Source organism: Festucalex cinctus, chromosome 1 (assembly GCF_051991245.1).
Source record: "Festucalex cinctus isolate MCC-2025b chromosome 1, RoL_Fcin_1.0, whole genome shotgun sequence".
Taxonomy (NCBI): domain Eukaryota; kingdom Metazoa; phylum Chordata; class Actinopteri; order Syngnathiformes; family Syngnathidae; genus Festucalex; species Festucalex cinctus.
In genome coordinates this window covers 31886772-31913139 of record NC_135411.1, presented here as the reverse complement: position 1 = coordinate 31913139, position 26368 = coordinate 31886772, and the positions used below count along the sequence as shown (strand labels likewise).

The 26368-nt window shown below is 44.7% G+C and overlaps 1 protein-coding gene across 6 annotated transcripts; it reads left to right on the top strand.

Annotated features, from left to right (window-relative positions):
• The first annotated feature begins 2213 nt into the window (after positions 1–2213).
• caskin2 (CASK interacting protein 2) lies at positions 2214–26220 on the top strand. 6 transcript variants are annotated; one of them, XM_077529550.1, is made up of 22 exons: positions 2214–2534; positions 3717–3894; positions 11254–11305; positions 13844–13941; positions 14022–14167; positions 14258–14353; positions 15651–15781; positions 15912–16020; positions 16207–16315; positions 16411–16505; positions 17489–17606; positions 18004–18135; positions 18863–18937; positions 21322–21482; positions 21551–21608; positions 21712–21815; positions 21895–22005; positions 22156–22257; positions 22334–22472; positions 22545–24167; positions 24458–24737; positions 25082–26220. In XM_077529550.1, exons 2-22 carry the CDS (start codon positions 3801–3803, stop codon positions 25173–25175), a joined length of 3927 nt encoding a protein of 1308 aa, XP_077385676.1. In that variant the 5' UTR covers positions 2214–2534; positions 3717–3800; the 3' UTR covers positions 25176–26220. The 6 variants fall into 6 exon arrangements, with proteins under 6 accessions (XP_077385676.1, XP_077385656.1, XP_077385694.1 ...); XM_077529530.1 differs by having other exon boundaries at positions 25079–26220; XM_077529539.1 differs by lacking the exon at positions 2214–2534 and adding an exon at positions 3006–3601 and having other exon boundaries at positions 25079–26220.
• The last annotated feature ends 148 nt before the right edge of the window (positions 26221–26368 follow it).

The window sequence follows — 26368 nt, the reverse complement described above, 5'->3', positions numbered from 1 at the left end:
ATTCATGAACAGTTCTTCAACAAATCGAGCATTTTACATCATCATCAATCATCATCATCATCAAAAAGGCTTACGAATACGATTAATCACGTGTCCAGCCGTCGAAACTAGTGCGGACAGTGGAGACAGGTGGACAGGAGAGGGCGCCATATTGCGAATCAGCTTGACATGACGTCACTATAGCACAAATCCATCCATCCATTTTCTTGACCGCTTATTCCTCACAAGGGTCGCGGGGGGGTGCTGGCGCCTATCTCAGCTGGCTCTGGGCTGTAGGCGGGGGACACCCTGGACTGGTTGCCAGCCAATCGCAGTATAGCACAAATGACTGTTTCCAAATTGGCGGTTTTCAGGCTCCAGGTGCAGGAGTGGAACCGTCACTTGCCTTCGGTGCTGGTTGGCGTGGGTTCACTTCTCTGCCTGGGAGACCATGTGTGGCCTACATGATGTGAGTGAGTGAGTGATATAAATACGGAGAAAGTTTCGGTACAGCAGCAAAAACACTACATAATGACAAACATAAACAACTTTGATCCCTACACAATTCAAACATTGCTCACTGTCTAACCATGTACAAAGACAAGAGGAAAAAAAAACAGATTGAGCCGGAATAGTTGCTAGCTTGGCTTACTTGAGCTGCCTAATGTTAACCTCGTGTATAGCTGTTAGCCAATCTTACATTCCTGGCGCTTATGTTCTTTTATATAATGAATAAAATAGTTGAATAGGCAAATTTCCTGTTCAAATGCACATGCAAGCAGGGAACAGAAGCATTGAAAAACAACAGAAGCAAACTTTCAGGTCCTCTAGCGCCTATATGCGCACATTAATTGCCAGTGCAGGCAGTTGGCACTTTTCCTCACACAAGAGAAATTGCTGTTTGTCTTTATATAACCAACATACATACTTTATCACACATGTACTGTACATGCTGACGTTCATCAGTCAAACACAATGAATGTATACATTATTTAGTCTTTCTGATTGGCCAAAGAGCGACTGGAAGTCCAGGGAGAAGCCAAGAAAGTACCTTGACGCTGCCAGGATGTGGCAGTACTGAGCTCTATTGGGCTTTGAAGAAGCACGGCACCCTTCAGTACCTAAACTCTTTTCCACTAGCCTTGTGTCCTCAGAACCACCTCCATGGTGTTTGTAAAATGAGCCTCCATTTTAATCACTCGGCCCCGAAAAAGTCAAATGGAAACATAAATATCCGGGTCAACCAAGGCTGACTGGATGTATAACCAGTCTATAGAGAATAGTGGTATAAGTTACCCACTCGAGCTGGGGTCACCAACAGATGGGACATTGTGATTTTCTGGGAATGTTGTAAAAGTGATCATTTGAAAATGTGAACACTGGAAGAGATTTAAAAAAGTAAATTGTTGCCTATTTATATTTGTCTGCTTCCTAAATATTTGGAGAAATCATTAACATGATCTGTCCTCTCATAGATGATTATCACAACAACATTTTGACAAATGAAACGAAAATGTGTTATTCCAGATTCAGAAGTGTGGCTGGTTGAGGACATGCAGACTGAGCCACCATCTTGAACCCAGAGTCTCTGGTGATAATTTCCAGTCACTTGTATGGCGGTAACTGTGTTTCAGTCCAATTCACCATAACTTGTTGAATTCTTTACCAATTTTGACAGATTGGCTTGTTACAAACATGAGACATGCAGTTACGGTAATAGGCACTTGTGTAATTTTAGAATCAGGGCTTTCATAACATATTAAATGTGAAGGTAAAACCATCTGCTTTGTAATTTTGAAAAGGAGATAGAAGAACTGCAATTGGTTGGCATCCAGTTCAGGGTGTCCCTCGCCTACTGCCCGAAGACGGCTGGCATAGGCTCCAGCACTCCCGCAACCCTTGTGAAGGAGTGAGCGGTTAAGAAAATGGATGGATGGATGGATGGATGGATGGATGGATGGATGGATGGAGATAGAAGAAAAAAACAACAACACAGCAACCTTATATTAAATGTACCAAATTCAAATATTTTATTGTTATGGAATTTATTTCAAGTTTAGAAACCAAATTTTTCAATTAAAGTTAAAATTGAAATACAGGCTAAACACTTTGGGGTTCATATTTTTATGTCCGCCAGTATCATGCATCTCACCGCAGGTCACTGTCAGGACGCGAAATCAGTGGTGACGTTACTGCTGAAGCAACAATTTCCGGTTTGTTTTGAAGTTCTGGCCGGATGTGGTGTGTGACATCGTGTGCAACTTGACACCTGTCTCGAGCTGCGGCGGCGGCGGCCGAGAGAGAGAGAATGTTCTTCCAGCAAGAAGAAGACGAACAAGTGACGCACAGGCGGAGGAAAAGTTCCAAAACAAGCTCGAATTCGTCGTGAGTTCGGCGGCGGGGTGAAAGGTGAAAGTTAGCTGGCAATTGGCGGGAAAAGGGACGGCGAACGATCGACACTTTGACGATAATCCACGTCGGGAATGTCGCCTCGCTCGTGGGAGGCTTGAGCCGACCCACCGACCGACCGACCGACGAGAGCGGCGGCAGAAAAGGTACCAACAACTTTCTCTATACTCCTTCAAAAACAAGAGACGACAACATTTCAAAACAATTCGGCCACCAGCTCTCTCCTAACTGTTAACTAGTGCCCACCCTGACATGTCCGCTTATGATCCCCCCCACTCCAGAATACCCCCCACCCCAACTCCCTCCCATATCCCTCCCTGTCCTCCTTCCACTAAACTGCCTGCTTATCATCTTGACACAATCACGTCAAACATAAATACAAGGCTACAGAGTCATCATAGAGAAAAAAATGAAAACAAAAAAAAAGTATCTCAGTGTGAGTGTGAACGAGCAAACAAAAACTGCTTGTAGGGTGCCGAATTCCCCTTGAAAGTGTTGACACAGGGGAAGAATGTGCCTTGTGTCTCGCTTGTGCGATGGAGTCGGAGTGGAGCAGCAGAAGCTTCAAGTGGAACATTTCTTGCAGGACTGGTGCGCAAAGCACTTGATGTCTTTCGTTTCCTGACTGTCTGGAGGCTCCAGTGCAAGAAGCGGGACAAAAGTGGGACAACGTTGATGTCTGCCAATGGGGACGACGGCTCGGCTCTTCTCGTCTCATTTTGGCTCTTACATAACGTGAGCAGCTGGGAAACGCAGCGTCAAAGCTTCCCAAAACAAACGTGTGTTGACACCACAACTTTGACGCGGCCGACAAGAAGTTGCTGCACTCCGGTATCGGCTGGACTTATGGAATCATCAGAACCAGGAGCACAAGAGACGTCAGCTGATTGGCTTGCAGGATTTCAGTGGGCGGAGTTTCTGACATCTGACAGAAGGTCTCAAATTTGCTCGATCGACGTTCATGACAAAGGAGCCAATTGGGACGCTTTGATACTTCTGGAACTTGACGTGGAATACATCAGCTCAGCGCTGTACCACTCCACTTCAGCAGAGGGCAGCAAAACTGTCGAACAGGTCAACAACGTCGACATGGCCGTCTGTGGATTGCACTCTGAATGATAATGCGAAAATCGTTTCTCACGGCAAAACAATGTGCGTCCTTGTGATCTGTTGGGAAAAAACTTGACACCCAGTAACCAACTTTGACATCATGGTGTGATGTCATCCATTTTTTTTTGCCACAATATCAACTAGTGTCTGAATTGTTCCGATCAGGCAGCCAAATTGGCTCCCTCTGACTTGAGTCTTTTTTTATTCTCGAATTTTAGCGCTGAAGCTTTGGGTCTTGCCGTGATGCGGCGCTGAGGCAGTGGTGGTGGTGACGGCGGCGGGAGCGCTGTGACGTCAGTACGATGGGGAAGGAGCAGGACCTCCTGCAGGCGGTGAAGAGCGGCGACCTGCCGTCCACGCACAAACTTCTGGCCAAGCTGAAGAGCAGCAGGAGCAGTAAGTTGAAATCTTCACGTCGTTAGCATGTTATTAAAGTGTGTTTTCAATGTGTGTTGTCCAAGTGGAGTCAAAATCCCCCTGCGGCTCGCAGATGGCGCCCCACCAGGATTAAAGAATTAGCATCAGAGACAAGGGGGGTTTCCGCTCACTTTATCAAACACGCCTTCACCTGAACTTCACAATATTTGCACTCGCTAAGCCAGGGCTAGGGAAACTTTTGTGCTGAAATCATTCGCTGCCAGCCATCAAGGCATCATGTTGATGCTTGACTGGCCCACCATTGACAAAGATCCCCTGATCTAAAACACACGCACCCAATCCGGGCAAGGGAAAACTCACAAGACCCCGAAGAATGCTAGCAAAGAGATCACAGATGGAGGGACTCCCCTTCCAGGATGACCAGCAGCCTCAGATTTGGTCCTTGCCACCTTGCGTCCACTCTGGGCACGAAGGGTTGCCGGGGGGTTGTTATAGCAGTAAAACAGTCCAAAATCCATATGTCTTTTTCAGATGAAAATGAGTGATTTGAAAATGAGGTTCCTTCACAGGTGTCTATGACAAAACGTCTCAAAAAGTAAGCCCTCAAGCTAGAAAAATGAGTGCAAAAACAAATATGTCGCAATAGGCCCACAAAGGAAGCAATGAGGTCATCGCAAGTGATTTGGCATCTGAAGACAAGCCAAAAAAGAAAGATTAGCCAAGATGGGACCAGCTGGCTCGTTGAAGACAAACCAGCGAATCACTACAACGACCAAATTTAATGGAATGAAAACTTTCCATTTGTTTCAATGTCGGTCTCGCAAAATATATCGTCATGTAAAACTGGTTGGGGACTTGAATTTGCATCAATGTGATGATGTCAGTTTGTTTTTGTTAGTTTGCTTCTCTGGATAACACGTAACTTGACCAATATTCACCCAACTCTCTTGCCGGTTTCGTTACACAACAATAAACAAGTTAAAAATTCCACACACACTGGACTTTTTTCAATTTGCGTCAACTACACCATTATGTTGATCCATCTTCCTAATTGGACCTTTACCAAATTAGCCCCGCCTCCAAGTGTTTGCTACTCTAATGTCAACACGCTAGCTCATTAGCTTGTGAGAATGTATTTGGGCTGCGACGTGTCGGCACTCGTCTCTCGCTGACATTCTTTTCTGTCTTTGCTAAGAGAGCAAACAAAGATCCTCTGCGTGGGGGGGACCCTCCCTCACTCTCAGGTGGGACTTTGGGGCCCCTGGGGCTCCTGGCTGGCTGGGCCTGCTCCCTTCCGGCAACGACATGCGGGCACAGTTTGGATAAATTGGGAGCGGGCCACCATATACAGATAGAACTTGCACACAAACCCCAAATGAGTAAGATGAATGTCATTCCTGGACAATGAGGTAAGCAAATGGAGCGCACCTTCTGTAGAAACTTTGAGGACATCTCATGTTTTGCTATCTTACAAAAGTGCACTCCATTTTCTCACCCACAGATCCAAGTTGTCATTGAAATGATATGAAGCCAACAAATGAGGATTTGGTGGCTCCCAAGCGTCAATTGACACTTTTCTTTTGTTGTTGTTTGATTTCTTGAAGACGCGTCGGGCTAACGATGACGTTGAGCGAGTTGGTCGTGCCTCGCTCCACTCCTCCTCGCTTAGGGCTCTCGCCCGTGACGTTGCCCTCCGCTTGCTCGCCCGCGCGCTTTGTCTTGTCCTGCGCCGCTTTCAAAGCTTTTGATGTACGCATCGCTGCTCGCACGACCTCATCCTTGTCAGTGAGTGTGTGCGTGAACGCGTGTGAGTGGGAGTGTATATGTGTGAGTTTTTTGTGGCATACTTGTGTGCAAGCATGTGTGTCTGTGTGAGGCTATATGAGTGTGTCTGTGAGTGTATCTGTGTCAGAGAGTGTGTGTCTTTGCGTGTGCATGTCAGTGTGTGATTGTGTGTCTGTCTCACATGGTGTGTTTGCGTGTGTGCGAGTGTGTGCATGCGATTACGTGATGATGTCATCGCGTTGGTACGTGAGCGACACCTTCCATCATCTGAGCGGAGTTTGGAATTTTGCTGTAGTGGAAAAGAGTTTGATGAGTGTAAATGACAACTTGACAGGAAGTGGAAGGTAGCATGGAGGTCACATGCTCACGCTATTGTGCATGTGTGTCCTCAAACATCAGCATGTAAGTGAGACATTCCACAGCGCTGGCGTGTGTTCGCGAGCTTCGTCTGCAGCTTCCTTCACGTTCAGTGTGGAAAGAATAGAAGTTTCTTGGATGTTTCCTCTGGTGGTGGCAAGATTCTGATTGGCCAGGAGAATAGAGCGTTCGAACACGAGTCCTGTTGAAGACTTCTCAGAAGAAGAGAAGGCTTTAGCTCAGTGGTCTGCAACCTGTAAGTCTGGAGCACATATGGCTCTTCAGTCCCTCTCTGTGGCTCCCTGTGGAGCTCTTAAAAAAAATAAAAATAAAATAAACAGTAAAAATTAATATTTGTTTTACATATTTATTTTATTTTTTTAGATAAAATATTTGAATTAATTAGTGATTTTTGATAAATATTAAATGTTCAAAAAAAAATGTCACAGTCCAAATTTGTTAGTTATCCGAAAAACAGATAAAAGGTAGATGAAAAAGTTTTTAAAAATACCCCAAAATGTCTAAAAAGTGACCATAAAATGTCCAAAAAGAGAAGAAAATTGTCATATATGAACAAAATTTCCACCAATAAATAAATAAATAAATAAATAAATAAAGCCAGAAATAAAATGTTTAAAAAGTAACCAGAAAATGTGCAGAAACAAAAGAAGACAATCTTTGGAATGGACTAAAAAGTCAGAAAATTAAGTATTTTAAAAAAACTGTCAAAAAAGTAAAATATTCCAAAAATATCGATAAAATGTCCAAAACCAAAAAGAAATCCCCAAAATTTTAATGTACACGAAATTGCCAAAAACTAATACAATTTGTTTTAAAAAAGCTCAGAAAAGAAAATGGTTAAAAACTAACTATAAAATGTCCGAAAACAAAAGAAGAAACCCCGAAAATCACAAAATGTCCAGAAAATTGCCAAAAATGTCAGTAAATTGATAGCAAAAAAGGCAGAAATATGTAATAAAAAAAAAATTAAAAAACCGCCATAAAATGTTAAAGGAATACTTCACTTATTTAGCCCATTATAGCAATAAAAAGTTAATATTTTGTCTATAATTAATTTGATACTTTAATTATTTTTCACGTACAATTAGTACCTTTAAAAACACATTTTGCAACTTGCTGGCGACTGAAAATGACATCACAAGGGTTGAGGTAACCAATCACAGTTCATCTGTTTTCTAGGTTTGGTCATGTGTCATTCACAAGCTGGGCTGTGATTGGTTACCTGAGACCTTGTGATGTCATTTTCAGTCGACAGCAAGTTGCAAAATGTGTTTTTAAAGGTACTAATTGTACGTGAAAAATAATGAAATTATCAAATTAATTATAGAGGAATATATTAATGTTTGACTGTCAAAAACGGCTAAATAAGTAAAGTATCACTTTAAAAAAAGGAAGAAGAGAGCCAAATAAGTTACCGTGATATTGCCATACTGGTTTGTTCATCACAATAGTCAAAGGTTTTGCAGCTCCAGATTTTTTAATTAATTTTTTTGCCAGTATTAAATGTTTCTTTTGACTGCAAAGGTTGTTGACCCCTGCTCGAGATGGTGTCCTGTAGGGGCGCTAGTGACAAATCAAAACAGGAAGTGGTATCTGATTGGTGGTTTCCTGTCGACGGGAACAATGGCGTTGGGACGGAAGTGTGGATGTTTGTGAGAGGCGGCACCTCACACACGCCGTCCGGGTCAGGAGCGGGTTGTGCCCGTGACCGTGCCCAACTTCCTGACCCGCTTCCACGCAGATGTCCAATGAAAAGAGACGTTTGTCAGGTCATTTGGGCCATGTTGAGAATCATTCACTCGTTTTGGAGTCATTACGTAGAGAGTTTGATACAGTGGAGTGGACCTAGATAATATTTTTTGTTTTGCATAAAATATAGGAACGACTGTTCTTAAGAATTCTTGAGAATTATTTTGAATGGTGGTACTTAAATTACTCAAGGACTCGTTTCACCCCTTTGATGTAGTGATTTGCTTACTGCGGGCGTAGTCATTCCTGACTCCCAATCACTACTAAGGGATTTTTAGTGGACATTTTCTAGAGCTATCCCAGTCTGCAAGTTGAAGTGGACAATCTAATCAGACTCCACTTTTTGACACGCTGTCACTTTGGGGTAAGGTTGTCACGTCGCGTTATTCATTTGATGTTTTTAAAGATGGGATTCAATTGAAACCAAAGACTTTTCAATTAGCAGTTTATAAAACCAAACACAGCAAAAAACAAACAAACAAAAAAAAAAACACTCCTGATGAGTCACATCTTCAAAAGTTTGCAAATATTTCACAAATACTGCAAGGTGATGTGAGCGCTATCTGTTTTTTAAATGAAATGTTGCCCACTCCTGCACTAGGACATTTGCTATGTGGTATGATTTGGTGGTTTCAAGCGTGATGAAGCGATCCAGTCCAAATAAACTTTTGAGGACAGACAACAACAGCGTCAGTGTAACTTGGCCACTGTGGACGGAAGGCGCTTTGCTCCACTCGCATGTGTTGCTCTCTCCCACTCCGACAAATGTGTCCTTGCTGTTCTTTCCCTCGTTGAAGTGGACGTCTCAATGAGCTCTCTTGACGAGGCCGACACGTGTGAGACGATGGAGGTGTGAAAGAGTTTGATTTGAAGCTTTTTGCCAGCGCAGCCGTGTAATGATAGCGTGATGGTCCAAGCGCGCCTCTAATTTTAGTCCTCCGCATTCTTGTGGTGCAACTTTTTCTTGCGAGCAACAGCAGGAAGGAAGGAAGGAATGGGAAAGAGCAAGCGACAAGCTGCAAGCTTCTTCTGCTGCTGCTCTCCTCCAGCTCCGCAAACAACCTTCAAAATAAAAGAGTCCTGTCAATTCTTGAATAACTCGGGGTGAGGGAGTAGAGGGTGAATAGATATCCCACACACACCCACCATGTTAACCCCTGGGCGTTATCTTATTTTGAAATGACTTGGTCAGAACCATCAAAAAGCCCAAAACGGGTCACAATAATGCCTAACGGTTAAAGAAAGGAAACATTTTTTGAATGGTTTGATCACAACTAGGGATATAGACTGATTATCAACATTTTGATGGATAACAGCATTTGTTTTCTTTTTCTTTCCTTTTTTTTATTTAAAAACCAGTACGAGTTCGATTCCATAGAAATGTTCAGTTAACTTTGGAAAAGATGTTGCTCACCTTGGAACACCCTGTTGCACTTTTTGTTTTCATTTGAACTTTAAACATAGATGAGTAAAAAAAATATTTTATTTATTTTTTGATATACTTCAGTCTTTTTAACAATACTTTAAACAAAGTTTTAAAACAGCACAAGCATATATAAAATATTGACAGAGTGAGAGAGAGAAAGAGAGAGTGAGAGAGAAAGAGCATGAGGAACAGAGAAGACAAAAATAATTTTCAAAAAGTATTTAAAAAAAGACCAACCGTAAATAACGTTTTCATTGAACTTTGGAAGACATGCCACTGAGCGTGGGAGCTCCCACTTGGCACTTTCCGTTCCAGCTTTCAAACAAAGAGTTCTACTGTGTAACATTAAAAAAAACAAAAAACACAACCCTTATGTTGCAAATCTTAAAATCTGTTGAGTAAACATATGCTCAAAGTCATTGGATTTTGTATTATTTAACACGTCAATATTTTCCCTTTTACTGCGAATGAATATCAGCTCCGAATATTTTTTTATTCCCCTCCTTTATTACTAATAATTGCTATTGGTATTGATTGCTACAGTATTTCCATCTGTATTTTAAACTTGGTAAAGGATGGATGCAGACTTGTTAAAAAAGTATTCTTTAACGGCTCTTCTTACGCTCTTGCTCAAAAAGTAACAAAATTACCACTCAAAATATGCATAAGATACATGCATAAGTCTGTTTTTTTTTTTTTTTTTATAAAGTCAAGTCATCTTTATTTATATAGCGCTTTCAAACGCCTTAGCTGTCACAAAGTAAACAAATGTACATCATACCATCACAGGTTAATACCGCTCAGTGTGGTTTGAACAAATCCAAAAAAAATCACGTGATTACCCCCCCAAGTGCTATGGGCTCTGGGAATAAAAAAATAAAATGAAAAAATCATCCAAAATTCATGGATGTCACAAAACTGCTGAGCAGCAAGCCAAAGCAAGAAATCATTTTTGGGCATTTTTTTCACAAAAAAATCAACTTACTCAAAATGCCAATATTAATGTATTCAGATACTATGTCCTGCATTTCATTCCAAAGCCACAAAAAAAATATTTTAAAAAATAAGTAAGCCTGCTCAAATAAGAGGGCAGTATATGACCCAGTGTAAGTGTAACTAAGGGCATGTCTGCCATCTAGTGGTAATTGGTGATATTACAACTTAAACTATACTGGGGCTATGGACCAGGCTGGCTGCGAATAGCAAATATCTGCATATAGTTGACGCCCATTGAAATGCATTGTATTTTTGTTTATTTAAAACCAAAATCCTGCCCCCAAAATATTTTTTCTTCAAATGTCTTCCTTTATTTATTCATTTGTTTATTTGTTTATTTATTTATTTTTATTTTTTTCATCAATCATGGGCCCACTCATAGTGAGGGTGGGGGCCGCATACATGCCTATCCCTACCTTAACCTATTAACCAGGTAAACCGCCAGTTGAGACAGACCATCTCTTTTACACTTAAACTTGTGGACTGATAGTATGTAGCGATTCAGGAGCATGGAAGGATGAATGATTGCGAACCCATTTCGTGAGTTTTGATCTGTCAGACTGTGCTGTACTGTCTGGAGGGCGGAGCTAAAAGGATCAATAAAAAAAATTGATCAGAGTGATTAGCAGGAGAGATAAAAACATGTTGGCAGAGTGGAGTATGATTGCAGACAAACCATCTTTGCTGAGGTTTCCACTGACGATAATGATGAAGAGGAGGAGGAAGAGTGTGCTGCTGTTTTTGGGGTTCATTAGGAAAAGCGGGTCATCAATATCAAAGCAACACGACCGCATTACCGCAGGGATACCCGCACGCTCCTTTCTCTCTTTGCAATCTGCAGTGTGAATGTGTAGCTGTCTGTGTGATGTGCATGGGTGTGCGTGCGTGTGTGTTCTGTCAGCATCTCCGTTTTTTCTTTTCTTGTTTTTTCTGCCGGTGCTGTAAAGTGAGTGTGCATCTGCATTGTTCCTCCTGCTTGGTCGCCCTTGTAATTTCTTTGAGTTCCAGGAGGTTGACTTTGTATTCTTTTGGTTTTGTTGCAGAACTTTTAGGATCTACAAAGAGACTCAACGTCAACTACCAGGATGCAGATGGGTAAACAAACACGCACATACACACCAATGTCTGTTTTGGGAGGACTTTTGAAGTTGGGTTTCAAGACCAGATTCAAATTAGGGTTCCAAACTAGGGTTTAGGGTTTGGATTTTTGAAGTAGGGTTTTAAGACTGGGTTCGAGTTCGATATTAGGGTTGCAAATTCATTTCAGCGCTTCAGCTCTTTGTTTGAAGCCACGATTAGGTTTTTAAGACAGGGTTGGAGACCAGGATTTTGTTTCAAGTTAGCAGCAGCTAGCATGCTAGCCATGTAGTACATGAACAACCTTTAAGAGGCCACCATAAAAGCAGGAAGCGTTGTTGTGTTGCTGGGGTGACAGCGAAAAGGACAACGGCATCTCACTGTCTTCTAAATCACTCAGTGCACTAAATGTTGTCGTGAGGCAGCCATTTTGTAGTGCTGTTGGCATATGTAGCGAGTGGTCGAGGTCACTTGGTCGCAAGGCATAATGGGAAATGTTGTCTTTCCATTTTAGCCGGTTTTTGGCACATTGGTGATTCGTGGCATGAACATATCTCCAACAAGGAGAACAATACGTTTTAAAAGCATTCAAACTCTTCCAGCCTCCCAATGAAACCAAAACAAACTGAAATGTGTTCTTACTCTTATAATTGAAAAATGTTGGGACTTTATTGAAAACACCCTCTATTGATGTAATTATTATGTATGTTATATTGTCTTCCTTAAATGTGCTGCTCTACCATTTATATTCATATCTTCGTTGCTTTAAGGGTTCTAACTCCGCTACATAGATGCTATTCATTGGCCCGTACCTAATGGCCTTTCCATTATGTGTTAGCATTCAGCCAGCGGAGGTTATGTGATCGTTTGAGATACAAAAGTGAATTGTCTTTGTTTACTTTTCCAGCAAACTTTCTAAAAAAAAACAATAAAGTAAAATGTAAACCTTTTTGCAATGAGATGCTGCCTGCTGTCAATTGCTCGTATCAAGTTAATGCTCTCAATGCAAAAAAAAAATTGGCCAATATGTCGGCAACAACTTTTCAGCTTTTCAGCTCACTGGCAAAGATTCAACTGTCAACAAAGTCTGTTACTGCCGAGTTGGCACTCGGCAGTCAAGGAAGGACCGAAGGATTGCCAACGCAGAAACAGTCATTCGCTCCTATCTCACCCAACTATCTCAAGATGCCGAACAAGTCTACCTAGTAACAAGTGGTACATAGCGATTGGGGAGGTATATTGACCGATTGAGAACGCAGTGATAGCGTTTATCTAACAGCCTGTAAACAAAAAAGACAACAAGCGTGTGCCAGCTGCTTGTGTTGCCATGGTGTCAAAGACACATTCCTCAAGGCTCTCTATGACAACAGCTAAGCATTTACACCCCCCCTCCCACCTTTTCCACCCTTTGCCCTCCTCAGCCCTTACGTCCAATCAGATGGCTTACACGACGATTCACCTGGGGGGGCGTGGCCTTGAGAAAATGTGTCAGGCATTGTTTACTGGCAGGGCAGAAGCCCCCGGCCACACCTCAGCGCGCGCCCTCACCATCATGCACCAAGCGGGATTTTCACAGATGATTGATTGTATGTGCGTGCGTGGGTGTGTGTGTGTGTTGTCCCATTACTAGCGCTTTCGCCAGCAGCCATCTTTGTTGCTGCGGTCACATGAATAGTGGCGTTATGCAACAGCGCCTTTTGTCCTGTCAGGTCACATGTCCGTGGCGCCAGTGCACGTACGCACCCGCGCACACGCACACAGTATTGCACTGATAAACACACATCAGCAACAGCGTTTATTTATTTAACTCATCGCTTTTTTTATTGCTTCATCATGTGTCAAGCTCTTGTAACATGTTCGAACGAGTGTGTGTAAGCGTGTGCACGGTACTCAACTTCCTGTACAAAAAAAAAAAGCCCACCTGGAATCTGGTCGAGGTGTTTCTGCTTCCTGGCTTGGATTTCAAAATAAGAATGGAGTTATTGTGGTTACATTAACAGCATATTCAATTACATTTTAATTCTTTCTTAATCAGGATATGGTTTCAAATTTGCTGATTCATTTCCTGGTTTTGTCTGTAACATCCGTCATTGTATGTTTGCAAATGTCTTATTTTGGAAAAAAAACACACACACAAAGCTATTAGAAGTCAATACTTGCTGTTGAGAAGTTAAATTTCTGACGGTTTAAGTTTAACAAGGTCTCTAAAATGATTGATACATGATCAAAATAGTTGGCAATTCATTTTCTAAATAGTTATTAACTGATTATTTTCTGCACTGCAATAATATTTAGTACCCGTAGCTGCCCACCACCATTGAAAATGGTGGGATAGGTAATATTTTGTAATAATTAGTGTCCTTAAAAGTCCAACAAACTTTAGCATAGGCGTAGGTGCAAAACCACTTTGGTCCACACGATGGAACTCTTTATTGCGTCTCAAGCAAGAGAGAGGAGGGCCAGATAGAAAGCTAAGAATTGGTGATTGGCGGAATGTGTCATGGCACTTTTGTTTTGAAGCACCCATTTTCTGTTTGCTTTGTATTTGTTTGGCAGCTTCTCAGCGCTGCACCACGCCGCCCTCACGGGCACCGCTGAACTGCTGGCGGCGCTGCTGGAGGCGCAGGCCGCTGTGGATGTCAAGGACAGCAATGGTAAGACCGCACGCCTCGTCTTGCAAATTAAAATTTGTTGGTGCCAAGTCATGTTGCTGACCCTTGTGGTGCGCATGCAGGAATGCGTCCCCTCCATTACGCGGCGTGGCAGGGCAAGTCGGAGTCGGTCCTGATGCTGCTGCGCTCGGGAGCGTCCGTCAATGGTGTCTCGCTGGACGGGCACATTCCTCTGCACCTGGCCGCGCAGTATGGACATTACCAAGTGGTGAGCGAGCGCCCCGTCGTCCTCGGTACGGCGACCAGTAAGCACCCCGCCTACCTCTAATGAAAGAAAGCCCTTTGCCGCTGCTTTCAGTCGGAGATGCTCCTCCAGCACCAGTCCAACCCGTGTCTCGTCAACAAGGCCAAGAAGACGCCGCTCGACCTCGCCTGCGAGTTTGGACGCGTCAAGGTCAGCGTGCGTGCGCTCGTCGTACAGTCGTGCCTTGCGATTCCCAGGATGTTGATGTTGTGCCTGTGTAGTTCCTCCACTAAAAATCTCTTTGCAGTGATTCAGGAGTAAGAAATGATGAATGATGTGCTTGTCTCTAATTGTCTTTCTATTCTCCTGAGACAACTCCTTTCCTCTGGTCCATGTTTAGTGTGGTAAACATTGCAATACTTACCCGTGTCATCCCTGTCAAGTGCACACGCTTCAGGACTCCCATGACAATTAAAAAAAAAAAAAAAAAACTTTCAAATTTGGCACATTTGGCCGCATCACCTTCTGAAGCTCTTCTTTTCTTTATCCTAGCCTTTTTGGTGCCACTATTTCTCTTTCTGTGTTCCATCTTTGTTTTTATTTCTGTGTGTATCTCTCCCATGGTTGTGTCGGGATAAGCAATTAATTCGTTCAAGTTAAGCTATTCATTAGTTCACATGACAGAAGCAATAATTAGCGAATGCACTCTTCTCAAACTCCTGACTGAACTCCTTGCTAAGCTTACTGATTGGCTGTTGTCAGCCAATGAGAGAGAGAGACAGAGAGAGCTTAGCAAATGCTTGTTTCATTCATTCTGCACGAAATAGTGGCCCAAATGGACCATGCCTCTTGGTTACCAAGCGGGAAAAGTGTCACTCTGGGCCTGGCAAGGTTGACCAAAAGCATGTTATTGACTGATTTTGAAATTTGCAAAATGGCGACCTCTGGTGGCCCACCGGGAAAATGCCTGCTGGTCCCACCTTCTCAAGCCGTGATCACGAGAAAGTGAATTCAGACACGAAAACTAACAAAATAGCTAAAACTAATATTGAAAAAGCATTTTTATTGACAAAATAAAAAATGAAAATGCTTAAAAAAAACTACAACTTATTATGTTTATAAAACTAAGTAAAACCAATTACGTTGTGAAAAAGTCCTTACTTTTTGTCTTTGCCAATTAATATCATACATGAACTTTCGGGGTTCATTTTAAATATGGTTTTGTATTGCTACACAGCCGTACAGAAGAAGGAAGGTCAAACAGAGAGAATAATAGTTTACTTCACTTATAAAAATAAAAAATAAATTGCAACACTCAATAAATAACTAATAAAAATTAATAAGACAAAACTAAAATGAAGCCTTTTCGGGAAAAAAATAAACTTGCACTAAAATTGATTAAAACTACCTGAATTTAAAAAAACAAAAGTCAAAAAGAAATAAAAATGAACTTATAATGAAAAATAACAAACTATTGTGACCCTGGTCACATGTCTTTGTGTGTCAGGTGGCTCAGCTGCTTTTGAGTAGCAACATGGTGGTGGCGTTGTTGGAGGGAGAGCGGAAGGAACCCACCGATTCAGCTTTCACCACTCCGCTGCACCTCGCCGCTCGCAACGGTCACAAGGACGTCATCGGGTGAGCGCATCACTGGCGACCAGTCACAAATTGAATCAATGAATTTTCGTCACACATGCTGACTGGTCGCTCTGTCTGAAGTCTAAAAGCTTTGCGTGTGCTTTACGTATATGTCTGTGCCTGAACGCAGGCTGCTGCTGAAGGCTGGCATCGACATCAATGCCACCACCAAGTCAGGCACCGCCCTGCACGAGGCCGCCCTCTATGGGAAGACCGAGGTGGTGCGGCTGCTCCTGGACGTGAGTTTTGCTTGCCCTATCGCGTCATCGACTTCTCTTTCTGCGTGTTTGTTTTTCAAGCGAAGTTGTCGGGCTGCAGGCGGCCTGACCCACTTTGCCGCTGCTTCAAACGCTCATCGCAACTCTGTGTGTGTGATTGCAATTTGGATGCGTGTGGCGCGTTTGTGTGTGTGTGCGCGCGTCTAGGCCGGCGTCGACGTGAACATCCGGAACACTTACAACCAGACGGCACTCGACATCGTCAACCAGTTCACAACCTCACACGCCAGTCGAGACATCAAGCAACTGCTCAGAGGTGCGTGTGCGTGAGTGTGTTGTGTAAGCCTTGTTTGAACGTTATCTGACTGGGGTCGTGATGAGGTCATTGTCTCCTCCCCAATGGCCCCACAGACGCAACGGGGGTCCTGCAGGTGCGGGCACTGAAGGACTTGTGGAACCTTCACGATCCCACCGCCCTCAACATCCGAGCCGGAGACGTGATCACGGTGAGACGACACGGCAGCAGGCTCATTAGAGTTTTGGAATTTACATTTTAGTTCGTTTAGATTTCCTTTTTTTGTTTGTTTTTTAATTGATTTAGTTTTTAATTAGTTTTCACTGTGGTTCATTTTATTATTTTATTTTAAAAATGCTTAGTTTTAGTTGAGTTTGTTAGTTTCAGTATTATTTTTTTTAAGTTGTCTAATTGTGCGCAATATTAAAAAAAAAAAAAAAAAAAAAAAAGGTAAATGAAAAAGGTTTGGCATTTTTACCTAGTGTTGCATTCCGGCTGCATTAAATGTAAAAACCAGGCAAGCCGAGCCATAGGAGACAAAAGAGGCAAAAAAGAAGAACGCAAAATTGTTGCCGAGCAGCGACATCATCTGAAGGTGCTTTTCTATTGGCTGCTGCTAGATGATGTCACTTCTGTGTGACACATTTCAAATGTCCTTTTTCTGGTTAATATCAAAATTAATATACTTAAAGGAACACAAAAGTTATGAAAAACTGACCAGCTATTTCTGTGAAATGGTTAATTTCAACTCTTCCCTGAAAAAATTGTCAATTTATGTTGAGCGATTATGATTTTATTGCACTTTTTATGAATATATTTAAAGGTGCACGATGCAAGATTAGACTCAAATTTGAGTGTTAAAATAACCATATTTTTCACCTGCACATGTTTTAAGAATTGTATAGTGGACAGGAGGCACAACTGTGGCACAATGACTGTTGCCCCTATTTTTCTGTAAAAGGAAAAAATGTTGGAGCGGCAGCAAGTTCAACTCAATCCTCGGACACTGCTACCTTGACTTATGAGTTCAATTCACTCTGTAACTTGGCCTCTAACTCAACTGACTGATCAAGTCAGTTTGACACAAGTTGAAGTCAACTAAAAAGCCATTAAGTCCTTAACAGAGGGTACCAACATTTTTTCAAGCTAGCGTGCTAGCGCGATGCTAAGCTAATGTTGCGGTGGTGGCGGCAGGTCCTGGAGCAGCACGCCGACGGCCGCTGGAAAGGTCACATCCACGACACCCAGCGGGGGACGGACCGCGTGGGCTTCTTCCCGCCCTCCATCGTCGAGGTCATCAGCCGGCGCGTCGGTGAGCCCCAACGATGTCATCGCACGACACCGTCGAATCACGTGATTTCCCCACGAACTAACCGGATCATTACAGTCATTCCACACGCTTCCTGCATGCGCTCCTCATTACCTTTGACCTCTAACGTAGTGCTTCCCAAACCTAATTGAGCCAGGCACATCCAGTATTTGACAGTAGAAAAATCTCACAGCACACAGCCAAACAAAAATGGCACAAAAAGTAGATATCGTCAACGCCATGCGATGTACGCTGGTTACCTGTACCTAATTTTCTGATGGTGCCCCGTGAGTTTTTTCTAATATCCAACATGCCTTGGCTGAGTTGTGCTTGTGACGCACTACTGTAATGGACCGTTTGATTGCCCTTCCCCACTGCACATCCTTATGTCACCCTGTAGGGGGCACTCTCTCCCGGCACGCCTCCCTTCCTGCTCGGCGCCGGTCCAGAACCCCCCTGTCAGCCGGCCTCAGCTCGGCCACTCACGTTGACGACTCCTACTCCCTGTGCATCCCCCCTGTCCCAGCCGCAGGTACGCATACGCCTGGCGTCTCGCTGCACCACCATAGCACTACCTGCACCTCTGCCAACTCCATCTCTACATCGTCACATACACGTGCACCCATAACCAAACACAGCTCCCTGGTAGACAATTTTTCTGGTGTTCGCCCGTGTACGTGAGAAGCTTAACTCATTCACTCGCAGCCATTTTCCCTGAAGCAACCCCCTTCGCTCCCGGCTGTTTTCCTCGATTTTGACTGATTTTGCAAGGCCCACAGAATATTGTGTTCTATTGCTACAAAAACATGAAACTTACCGAAAGTAAGATTAGTCTCTTCTTTCACCAGGAAAAAAAGTATATTTTTATCGGTTTCTGTTTTGCAGCAATTAGGATTAGAATATAGCTAAGTTTAATTAATATTCACATTCCTGGTGAAAACACTGAGAAAAAGAGCTTGTTGCAACATGGTCCTGGCTGATCTCTTATACTCTGCTGTCTCTTGCTGGCCGTAACTACCGTTGCTTTAAGCCAGAAGCTGCCTTCTGTATGCTCTTGCATTAAAAAAAAAACAAAAAAAACACATAAGAAACATGTAAATACGTTTTTGGGAGTAAAGAACAAAGTACTGTGTTTAAAAAACGTGTTTACACGTTTTTGGGTTCGAATGAGTTAAGAGCCGGTGTATCGCAACGGTGCCCCAGCGCCCCCATGCACCCCACCTCCCCCGACGGAACTCAGTCATGTTTGTGTTCGCTAGGTGCGTCTCCGAGCCCCCCGTCTCCGTCCAGGCGTCCCTTCCTGGACGTCTGGGTGCTCAGAGACTCGTGTCACGGTAAGACCCCAAAAACGCGGCTTGCTACTCCCGCTCGACACTACGCATCCGCGACGGATGCCTCCCACGCTCGCTTTGTCTCGCCTTGTGTTTCCCTCATGTCATCATGACACCTCGGCTCTGTCCTCTTCTCTAAATGCTGACTTTTTGTAGCAACGTGACAAGATTTGCCCAAAACGACAGTCTGTCAAAATGCTATGTGGTTGGAATGGCCACTTCAACCTGAGTAGAATACAGCAGGAATTTTGAAAATCTGATGATGGCTTCTGGAGAATGTGAGTTTTTTTTTGTGTGGAAAAAGTTGCCTTTTTGGGGAACTTTTTTTTTTTTTTAACACATGTATATGATATCATCCATAGAAAATTTGATCCAAAAACACCTTAAAATGAGAGTAAAACAATTTAACTTGATCTTTGTCAATATATCTACTGGACCCTTTGGTTTGGTCTGCTCCTCGAGGAAGTGCTTCTCCGATTGGCTGACAAGTTTCAGTTCAAATGAGCTCGGAGTACTTGACCTAAAAAGTTGACATGGAAATGTTTGGTGAGTAGACCAGAATAGGTCACAACGGTCCTGTACATTATCAGTCAGAAATTCATTTGTTTTGGAGGATTTTTGAGGAGTTTATGTTCTCGTTCAAGGGTTAGGTGCATGATTTAAAAAAAAAATAAAAAATTTTTAAGAAACTTCCACTGAAATGGGGGCTTGGATGGATGGATGGATGGATGGATGGATAATCCCATGAAGAAAATTAGATTGTCACAGCAGCAATACTGAAAAATATATACTATAATAGGACCAAGCAAGAAAGTGAAAAAAGGACACTGAATGTAATCTAAGATGGAAGAAAGAAAAATGGACGGAAAACGGAGGTGTTCCTGTTGGTCTGTGCTAAGCCAGAAATAGTCAGATGCTATTCAAGCAGTCATTATACAATTAGAATATAATATAATTATTGACAGTGATATACAAGGATGTAAGGATGAATTAGGACGCAGACAGTATGTATTGTATAGAGTGTACAAAAAGCTGTTAATATGCATAATGTGTATGTACAGTATGTATATGTGATATTGCACATTGAAGTCACATTTGAACAATTAGTAAGAATTAAGAGGGATAAAATGGATAAATATAAGACTTCTCTGTCTCCATGTTTCTTTCTTTGCTTCATGCTGCTTCCCATTTCACACCACCTCACTTTGTTCTGTCATCTCATTTCATGGCGTTACGTCATGTCATGTTTTCATGTCAAGTCACACCTTCATGTCATTGTGTCATTTCATGTCATGTTTTCGTGTCACGCTGCTTGTCGTTAGGTGACCGCGTGAAGCACTAACATGAATTTATAGGGTTTGCTTCGTTTAAATAATCAGGAATAACTGCATTTACATTGCGTTACATTTACATATAACATACTACATAAATTTCCTGTTTGACAATTAGTCATTTCTTGTTTGATTTACAGTGTTTCCTCAGGTGCTTTGGGGTATTTCTCAAATCATTCTTGAAATTTGCAAAACAGTAAGTGCATTTCTCAACGCAATTTGTACAAATGGCAAAACATGGACCCGGCAAAAGCCAGTCTCTTTCTCAAAATCCTTATTGCAGCTCCCAAAAGTAAATATCTGTGTCGTTGATCATGTCAGTCCCATCAGAATGACACGCCTTTGTGTCAAATTAGTAAGTCATGACATAACAGTATACTGTGGAGTTATTTTCTGATGCAAGCCTCAGCTCAATTTTAGATGACCTTTTATTCTAAATTGTAAATTCCCGGTATACCTTTAATGTATGTGCAAGACCGGTTGCGAGAGACTGGTCAAGATCACAAGCAGGCTTTTACTGTTTGTCCTGCAAAGCATAAAAAAGTATAACTCTGAACATGGCATAGTCTCCTTAGCGAAACCATGCATGGCGTTTTGAATGAATTCCAGTACATAGTAGCCTTCCAACACCTGATGTCCCTTTCCCCAGAATTGTACAGAATCATTTGCATGGATGTGCCAAACATTTGCACTAGAAATAACAAACTGTTCTTTTTTTTTTTTTATGTGCAAGTGATACAATGATGTGAAGATTTTTTTCCCATTTCTATTCTGATCTGAGAAACGCACCAAAACGACTGAGAAAAACTGTAAATAGTTCAGCAAACTTTAGCTCCTCCCCGTCAACGCCACACCGACGGCTCCCGTGTCAGCCACTCGCCACTTGTGCAGAATCCTCGACTACATAGCGTTGCAGAAGCACATTCGTGGTGTCTTTAGTTAGGCTAACGTGAAGTTGGCGGCCTAGTACATCACGTGACCACACCTCAGGGCACACGTCTGCGCCACGCACATGTCGTACATCTTTGCTAACTTGTGTGTTTTTGTGGTCTCCAGGAGACCGGAGCAGTGTGGGGAGTAGCGAGAGCGTGGGCAGCACGCGCAGCGCCGGCAGTGGCCAGAGCACCGAAAGCAACAACAATAACACGCTAAACAACAACAACACGCTAAGCAACGCTCATAACGGGATAACCACCGCCGATCACCATGACAACAAGGTACGTCCGCACAGGCTTGTCTCATCATCGTTGCGGGACGGCTTTCAAATTCCTGCTTGTGTTTACAGGAGGCGCCCCCTGTTGCTGATTGTGGAGCCTCGCCCTTGAGCAAGCAGCCTCATGCAGGTTCCAAACCATCCTCAAGCCCACTCTTCGTCTTCTCCAAATCATCTCTTCATCTTTTTGCTCTGCTTTCCCTTCTTGTCAACTTTTCTTGCCCTGCGTGCAGGTGTGGTCGCCCCCCGCAGGCCGACTGTGACAGTGCAGCAAGCGGCGGAGCAGACCTTCACCCATCAGCAGTTTTTTCGTCCTCAGCAGCTGCTCGACGGCAAGGTAGTGAATTATACGCAGTACGATCCTGATGATGATGATGATGATGTAAGCACTGTTTGGTGCTATTGTCACATTTGAGGACGCCGAGGCCATCTTCGAGTGGCTGAGTGACTTCCAGTTGGAGCAGTACGCGGGGAACTTCATCAGTGCCGGTTACGATGTCCCCACCATCAGCAGGATGACGCCTGAGGTCAACAAATTATTTCCTGTTTCCTGTGTGCAGTGTTGCATTGTGGGAGAGAGTGGGTTTAAAGTTGAAAAATGGTCCATGATGTCCCAGACCAGTCTTGTTATCAACTAGTGGATGATTGTTGCTGACGTGTCAATGACTCACCTTCAGGATCTGACGGCCATCGGGGTCACCAAACCGGGACACCGCAAGAAAATCTCCATGGAGATCAACAAGCTCAACATGCCAGAGTGGCTTCCGGAGTACATCCCGGTGAGGAGTCCAAGGAGAGCTCCGCAAAGTCTCCCAAAAAAGTGTCAAGTGTGACCCAAGTGCCTTTGCGTTGCAGTCGGAGCTCAGCGAGTGGCTCGGCGCCATCGGCCTCCCGCAGTATCTGAAAAGACTCTCGGAAAACGGCTACGACAGCATCGGCATCGTCAAAGACCTGACGTGGGAAGATCTGCAAGAGATCGGCATCACGAAACTGGGTGAGGACCCCTTGCCCCCGTCCCAGGTGGCGTACACCTTTCCTGTTGTGACCGCTTGCATTTCGACCGCAGGCCACCAGAAAAAGTTGATGTTGGCGGTGAAGAAGCTGTGCGACATCCACCGGGCCATCGCTCAGGCGGAATCCGGCCAGGGAACGTTGCGGCGCAAAGCCCCCGGAGCGCTACACGTGGTCGCCATCGAGCCGCCGGACTCCGGGGGGGAGTGCTCGTCCCCCCGCACACCAAAAACCATGATGACCTTCCAGGACAGTGAGCTGAGTGCCGAGCTGCAGTCAGCCATGTCCGGCCACTACGCCGACTGTGACGATGTCAGGAACGCAACAGCCTCATCCTATGGCCGAGACCGAGGGTCCGGGCCCCCCACCGCCTCCGTCAGCCCCCACGGTCGGTCCCAGGAGAGTCTAGACGGCAGCCCCGCAAGGGACAGGAACGTCCCCGAGGGCCGAGACCAGAGGCCCGTCCACAAGTTGGTTCCTCTGGGAACGGCCACCGTATTCAAGTATCCCGCCGTCCCCGCCAAGCCCAAAGTGTCCCGCTCTCACGGCTCGTCTCCTCACGGCTCACCGGCGTTGAAGGGCTTCAGCTATCTGCACTCTCACTGCGGATCTGCTGACGCGTCGGCTGGACTCCAGCAGCACGAGCGGACTCTGGCGCCCCCCAAGAAACGAGCCCACAGTCTGACCCGCTATGCGCTATCCGACGGAGAACCCGACGAGGACGACGACGAGCCGGCGCTCCCCTCCGGAAACGTGCCTTCGTACGCCACCCTGAGCCGCAAACACTGCCGCGCTCAGACGGCTCGGTTGCAGGCCGGTCCTGAGAAAAGCATCAATGTGGGCCGCAGTCAGTCTTTTGCCGTGCGGGCACGGAAAAAAGGACCCCCGCCGCCTCCTCCCAAGAGACTGAGCTCAGTGAGCAGCACCACCAGCGGCGAGCTGAGCGACAGCAGCACGGCCTCGTCGTCAGGCGGTGGCAGCCTGGTAACAGACAGCCGAACCATGTCAATGGGCAGCGTCATGACTGACGGCGGTACCGTGACATCGTTTTTATCAGGCGGGGGTGGTGTAGTGACCGACAGCCCGGGAAGCGTCAGGAGCATTGCAGCCTCCCTGGAAGGAAGTGCAGAGACCCAAAAACCTCCAGATCCCAAATGTGACCCCGATCGGCAGCCGCTGTCTGCCCCCGACTCCAAAGAGACCCTAAGCGTGAGGAGGCGGGTCCAGAGTGTGCACGAGCCAGTGGTAGGCAGCAAGTCAGACACGGAGGAATCTGACGCCAAAGGCTCGCGCTCGCCTCACAACAGCTCCAGTGAGTGCATCCCCTTCGCCGAGGAGGGAAACCTGACCATCAAGCAGAGGCCCAAAGCCGGGGCTCCGGGAACCCCCAGGGCCGAGGCCGTGACGGAGCCTCCCGACAAACCCGCCACCGTCAAGAACGCCGAGGTCCCGGAGTTCAACCTGAAGGAATCGGATACAGTCAAGCGGCGACACAAACCCAAAGACAAGGACGAAGGATCCCCCTGCAGAGACCAGATCCAAACTGAGGCCAAGGAGGGGAACCCGGAGGAAGCCTGTTTGAGGATGGACACGGAGGTCCCTGTCAAACCTCTCTTGTCCCCGAAACCTCCACTCGTGGCCCCCAAACCTGTACGGCACAGCCTGCTGGCAGCACAAGGTAACATGACTGACGGCATACTTACCAAATCACTCATAGCTCACATTTACAACCAGGAAGATGGTTACCACACGGGACTTGACTCAGGACCAGCAGAAGGACTCGTGGTCCTGTGACTTGGACTTGTGTAATTAACATTTCAACATTGATTTAGAAATTTACGTAACAGAAATTCAGACGTATTGTCATTTTTTCCGATGAGGTCTGCGGTACTCTGTTGCATACTGCCCCTACATGATGAAAATGTGTTTTGAGACTTGTGACTCATCAGGTTTTTCCTTCTGGGACAGGTGGACTCGGGCCTCCAGCAGTGAATGTCAGCGTGGTCCAAAGTCTGGCCTTCGGCGCCGCATCGGCCCCTTGGTCGCCATCCCGCGGGCCCTCCCCGGTGGCGGCGGCCCCTTTTTGTCCCACCCCTTCCTCCCCGTCGGCCGCCAGAGTCCAGGCGTCGGGTGGTCCAGGCGGGACTGAGGTGGTCCAGCAGAGACTGGATGAGACTAGCACCTCTCTGGCGGCGGCCCTCAAGGCCGTGGAAAGGAAGCTGATCCTGGACCTTGACCAGGGTGACGGGTGAGCTCAGGAACTTCCATACTCCACTGACAGTGCAGAGATTTTTAGATAGTGGATCTTGGGTAGTTCCTATAACGTCCACTGAAAATGGTTTTGGAGAGACTAGAGGAGTCAGGAATGACAAATGATTCCGAACACAGCAACTTGGGAATCACTCAATTGTTCCCAAATCACTTCAAACTGCATTGTGGGATACATCAAGGACACAAAATAGGGTGTGGATATTGACTACTCACCACAATATAGAAGAAAGGGAGTGATTTGGAAGCCAACCAATATGCATTTTGTTTAACCCTTTTGTGTGTGTGTGTCTGTGTGTGTGTCTTGGGTTTTGCTCCCAGCAGAGCTCACACGGTAAAGTCGGCAGGAAACATCCTGGATGACATCGGGAACATGTTTGACGACCTGGCCGACCAGCTGGACGCCATGTTGGACTGAAGGCGCCTTTCAAGATAAAAGCTCAGCAAGTGACATGACGACAAACAGCAGCACTTAATGAACATGGTGGAGTCGCATTTATTGTGAAGTGCTGACATGAGTAGGAACTTGACAGCAACTCTTCATTCCGTACATAGTGTGACGTCACTTCCGGGTCCAAATAAGATAAAAAAATAAACTATTTATTGGGGTAAAACATTGGGACGGAACCCAGGAGATCACAGATGGGGTGATCCATTCCTGCTGCGTTGGTTTGTTTTCCTGGTGGCAAAATTATGCAAATGATTTGAAGAAGAAAACACTGGACGAAATGACAGCATTTAATTTTGTAAACAAGAAAAGACTTCCTACTCCCATCCAAATATTTCAAACTTGGTCATCTTTCCAACAGAAGCCCAGAGATGACGCAAACGATTTCTAAAGGAATCGCAGCCATCGAATATTCGATGCTCAGAGCCGCCTGACTGGGTTCCGTTCTTTTCACAGGCATCGTCTTAACTCTTTCCTCGCCACCAGCGAGCCTTATCTATTATTGTTGTGATTATGATTAGCATGCTCCTGCCCAGTGCGGCTAACTGTATAATATGTCATTTAGCATGGCTAATCTTGTCTATTCATCATTAGCATGTTTGCGGTTTCAATTTCGTGTGGATGATGTCTTTTACCCTCAGTTAATGTTTCTTATTAACATGTTTGTTCTTTTTATGAATCTGTCACAGTGCATCCTACAGGGAAAGTGTCCAGGAAAGAGTTAAGATGCTGCTAGTTGTCAAAGGGAAGCGCCTACCTATATTTTATTGTAGTATTTAAGATTTATTTCACACAGATTTATTCAACCAAAGTCTTTGTACAGATTATTAACATGTTTGTAATATTTCTTGATGTATTTCTGCACGCCGATTTTGATCATGTGACCATCACTTGAACATTGTGAGACATATGTGACCGTCATGAGACCTTGGCCGTCCCGCTCGTGCACAATAATATTCGCACGTTTGTCCTTTTGATACATCAAATGAATTAAAAGAAAATATTATTATTCCTACAGGGGTGTGGCTTGTCATTGTTTCTTCTGTCCGGTGTAGGCAACCCTGGTCGAGAGAGCCACAGTCCTGCACGTTTTAGATGTTTCCCTCGTCTTCCAACACAGATGAGGATCGTTATCGGGCTTCTCCAGAGATTGCTGATGAGCT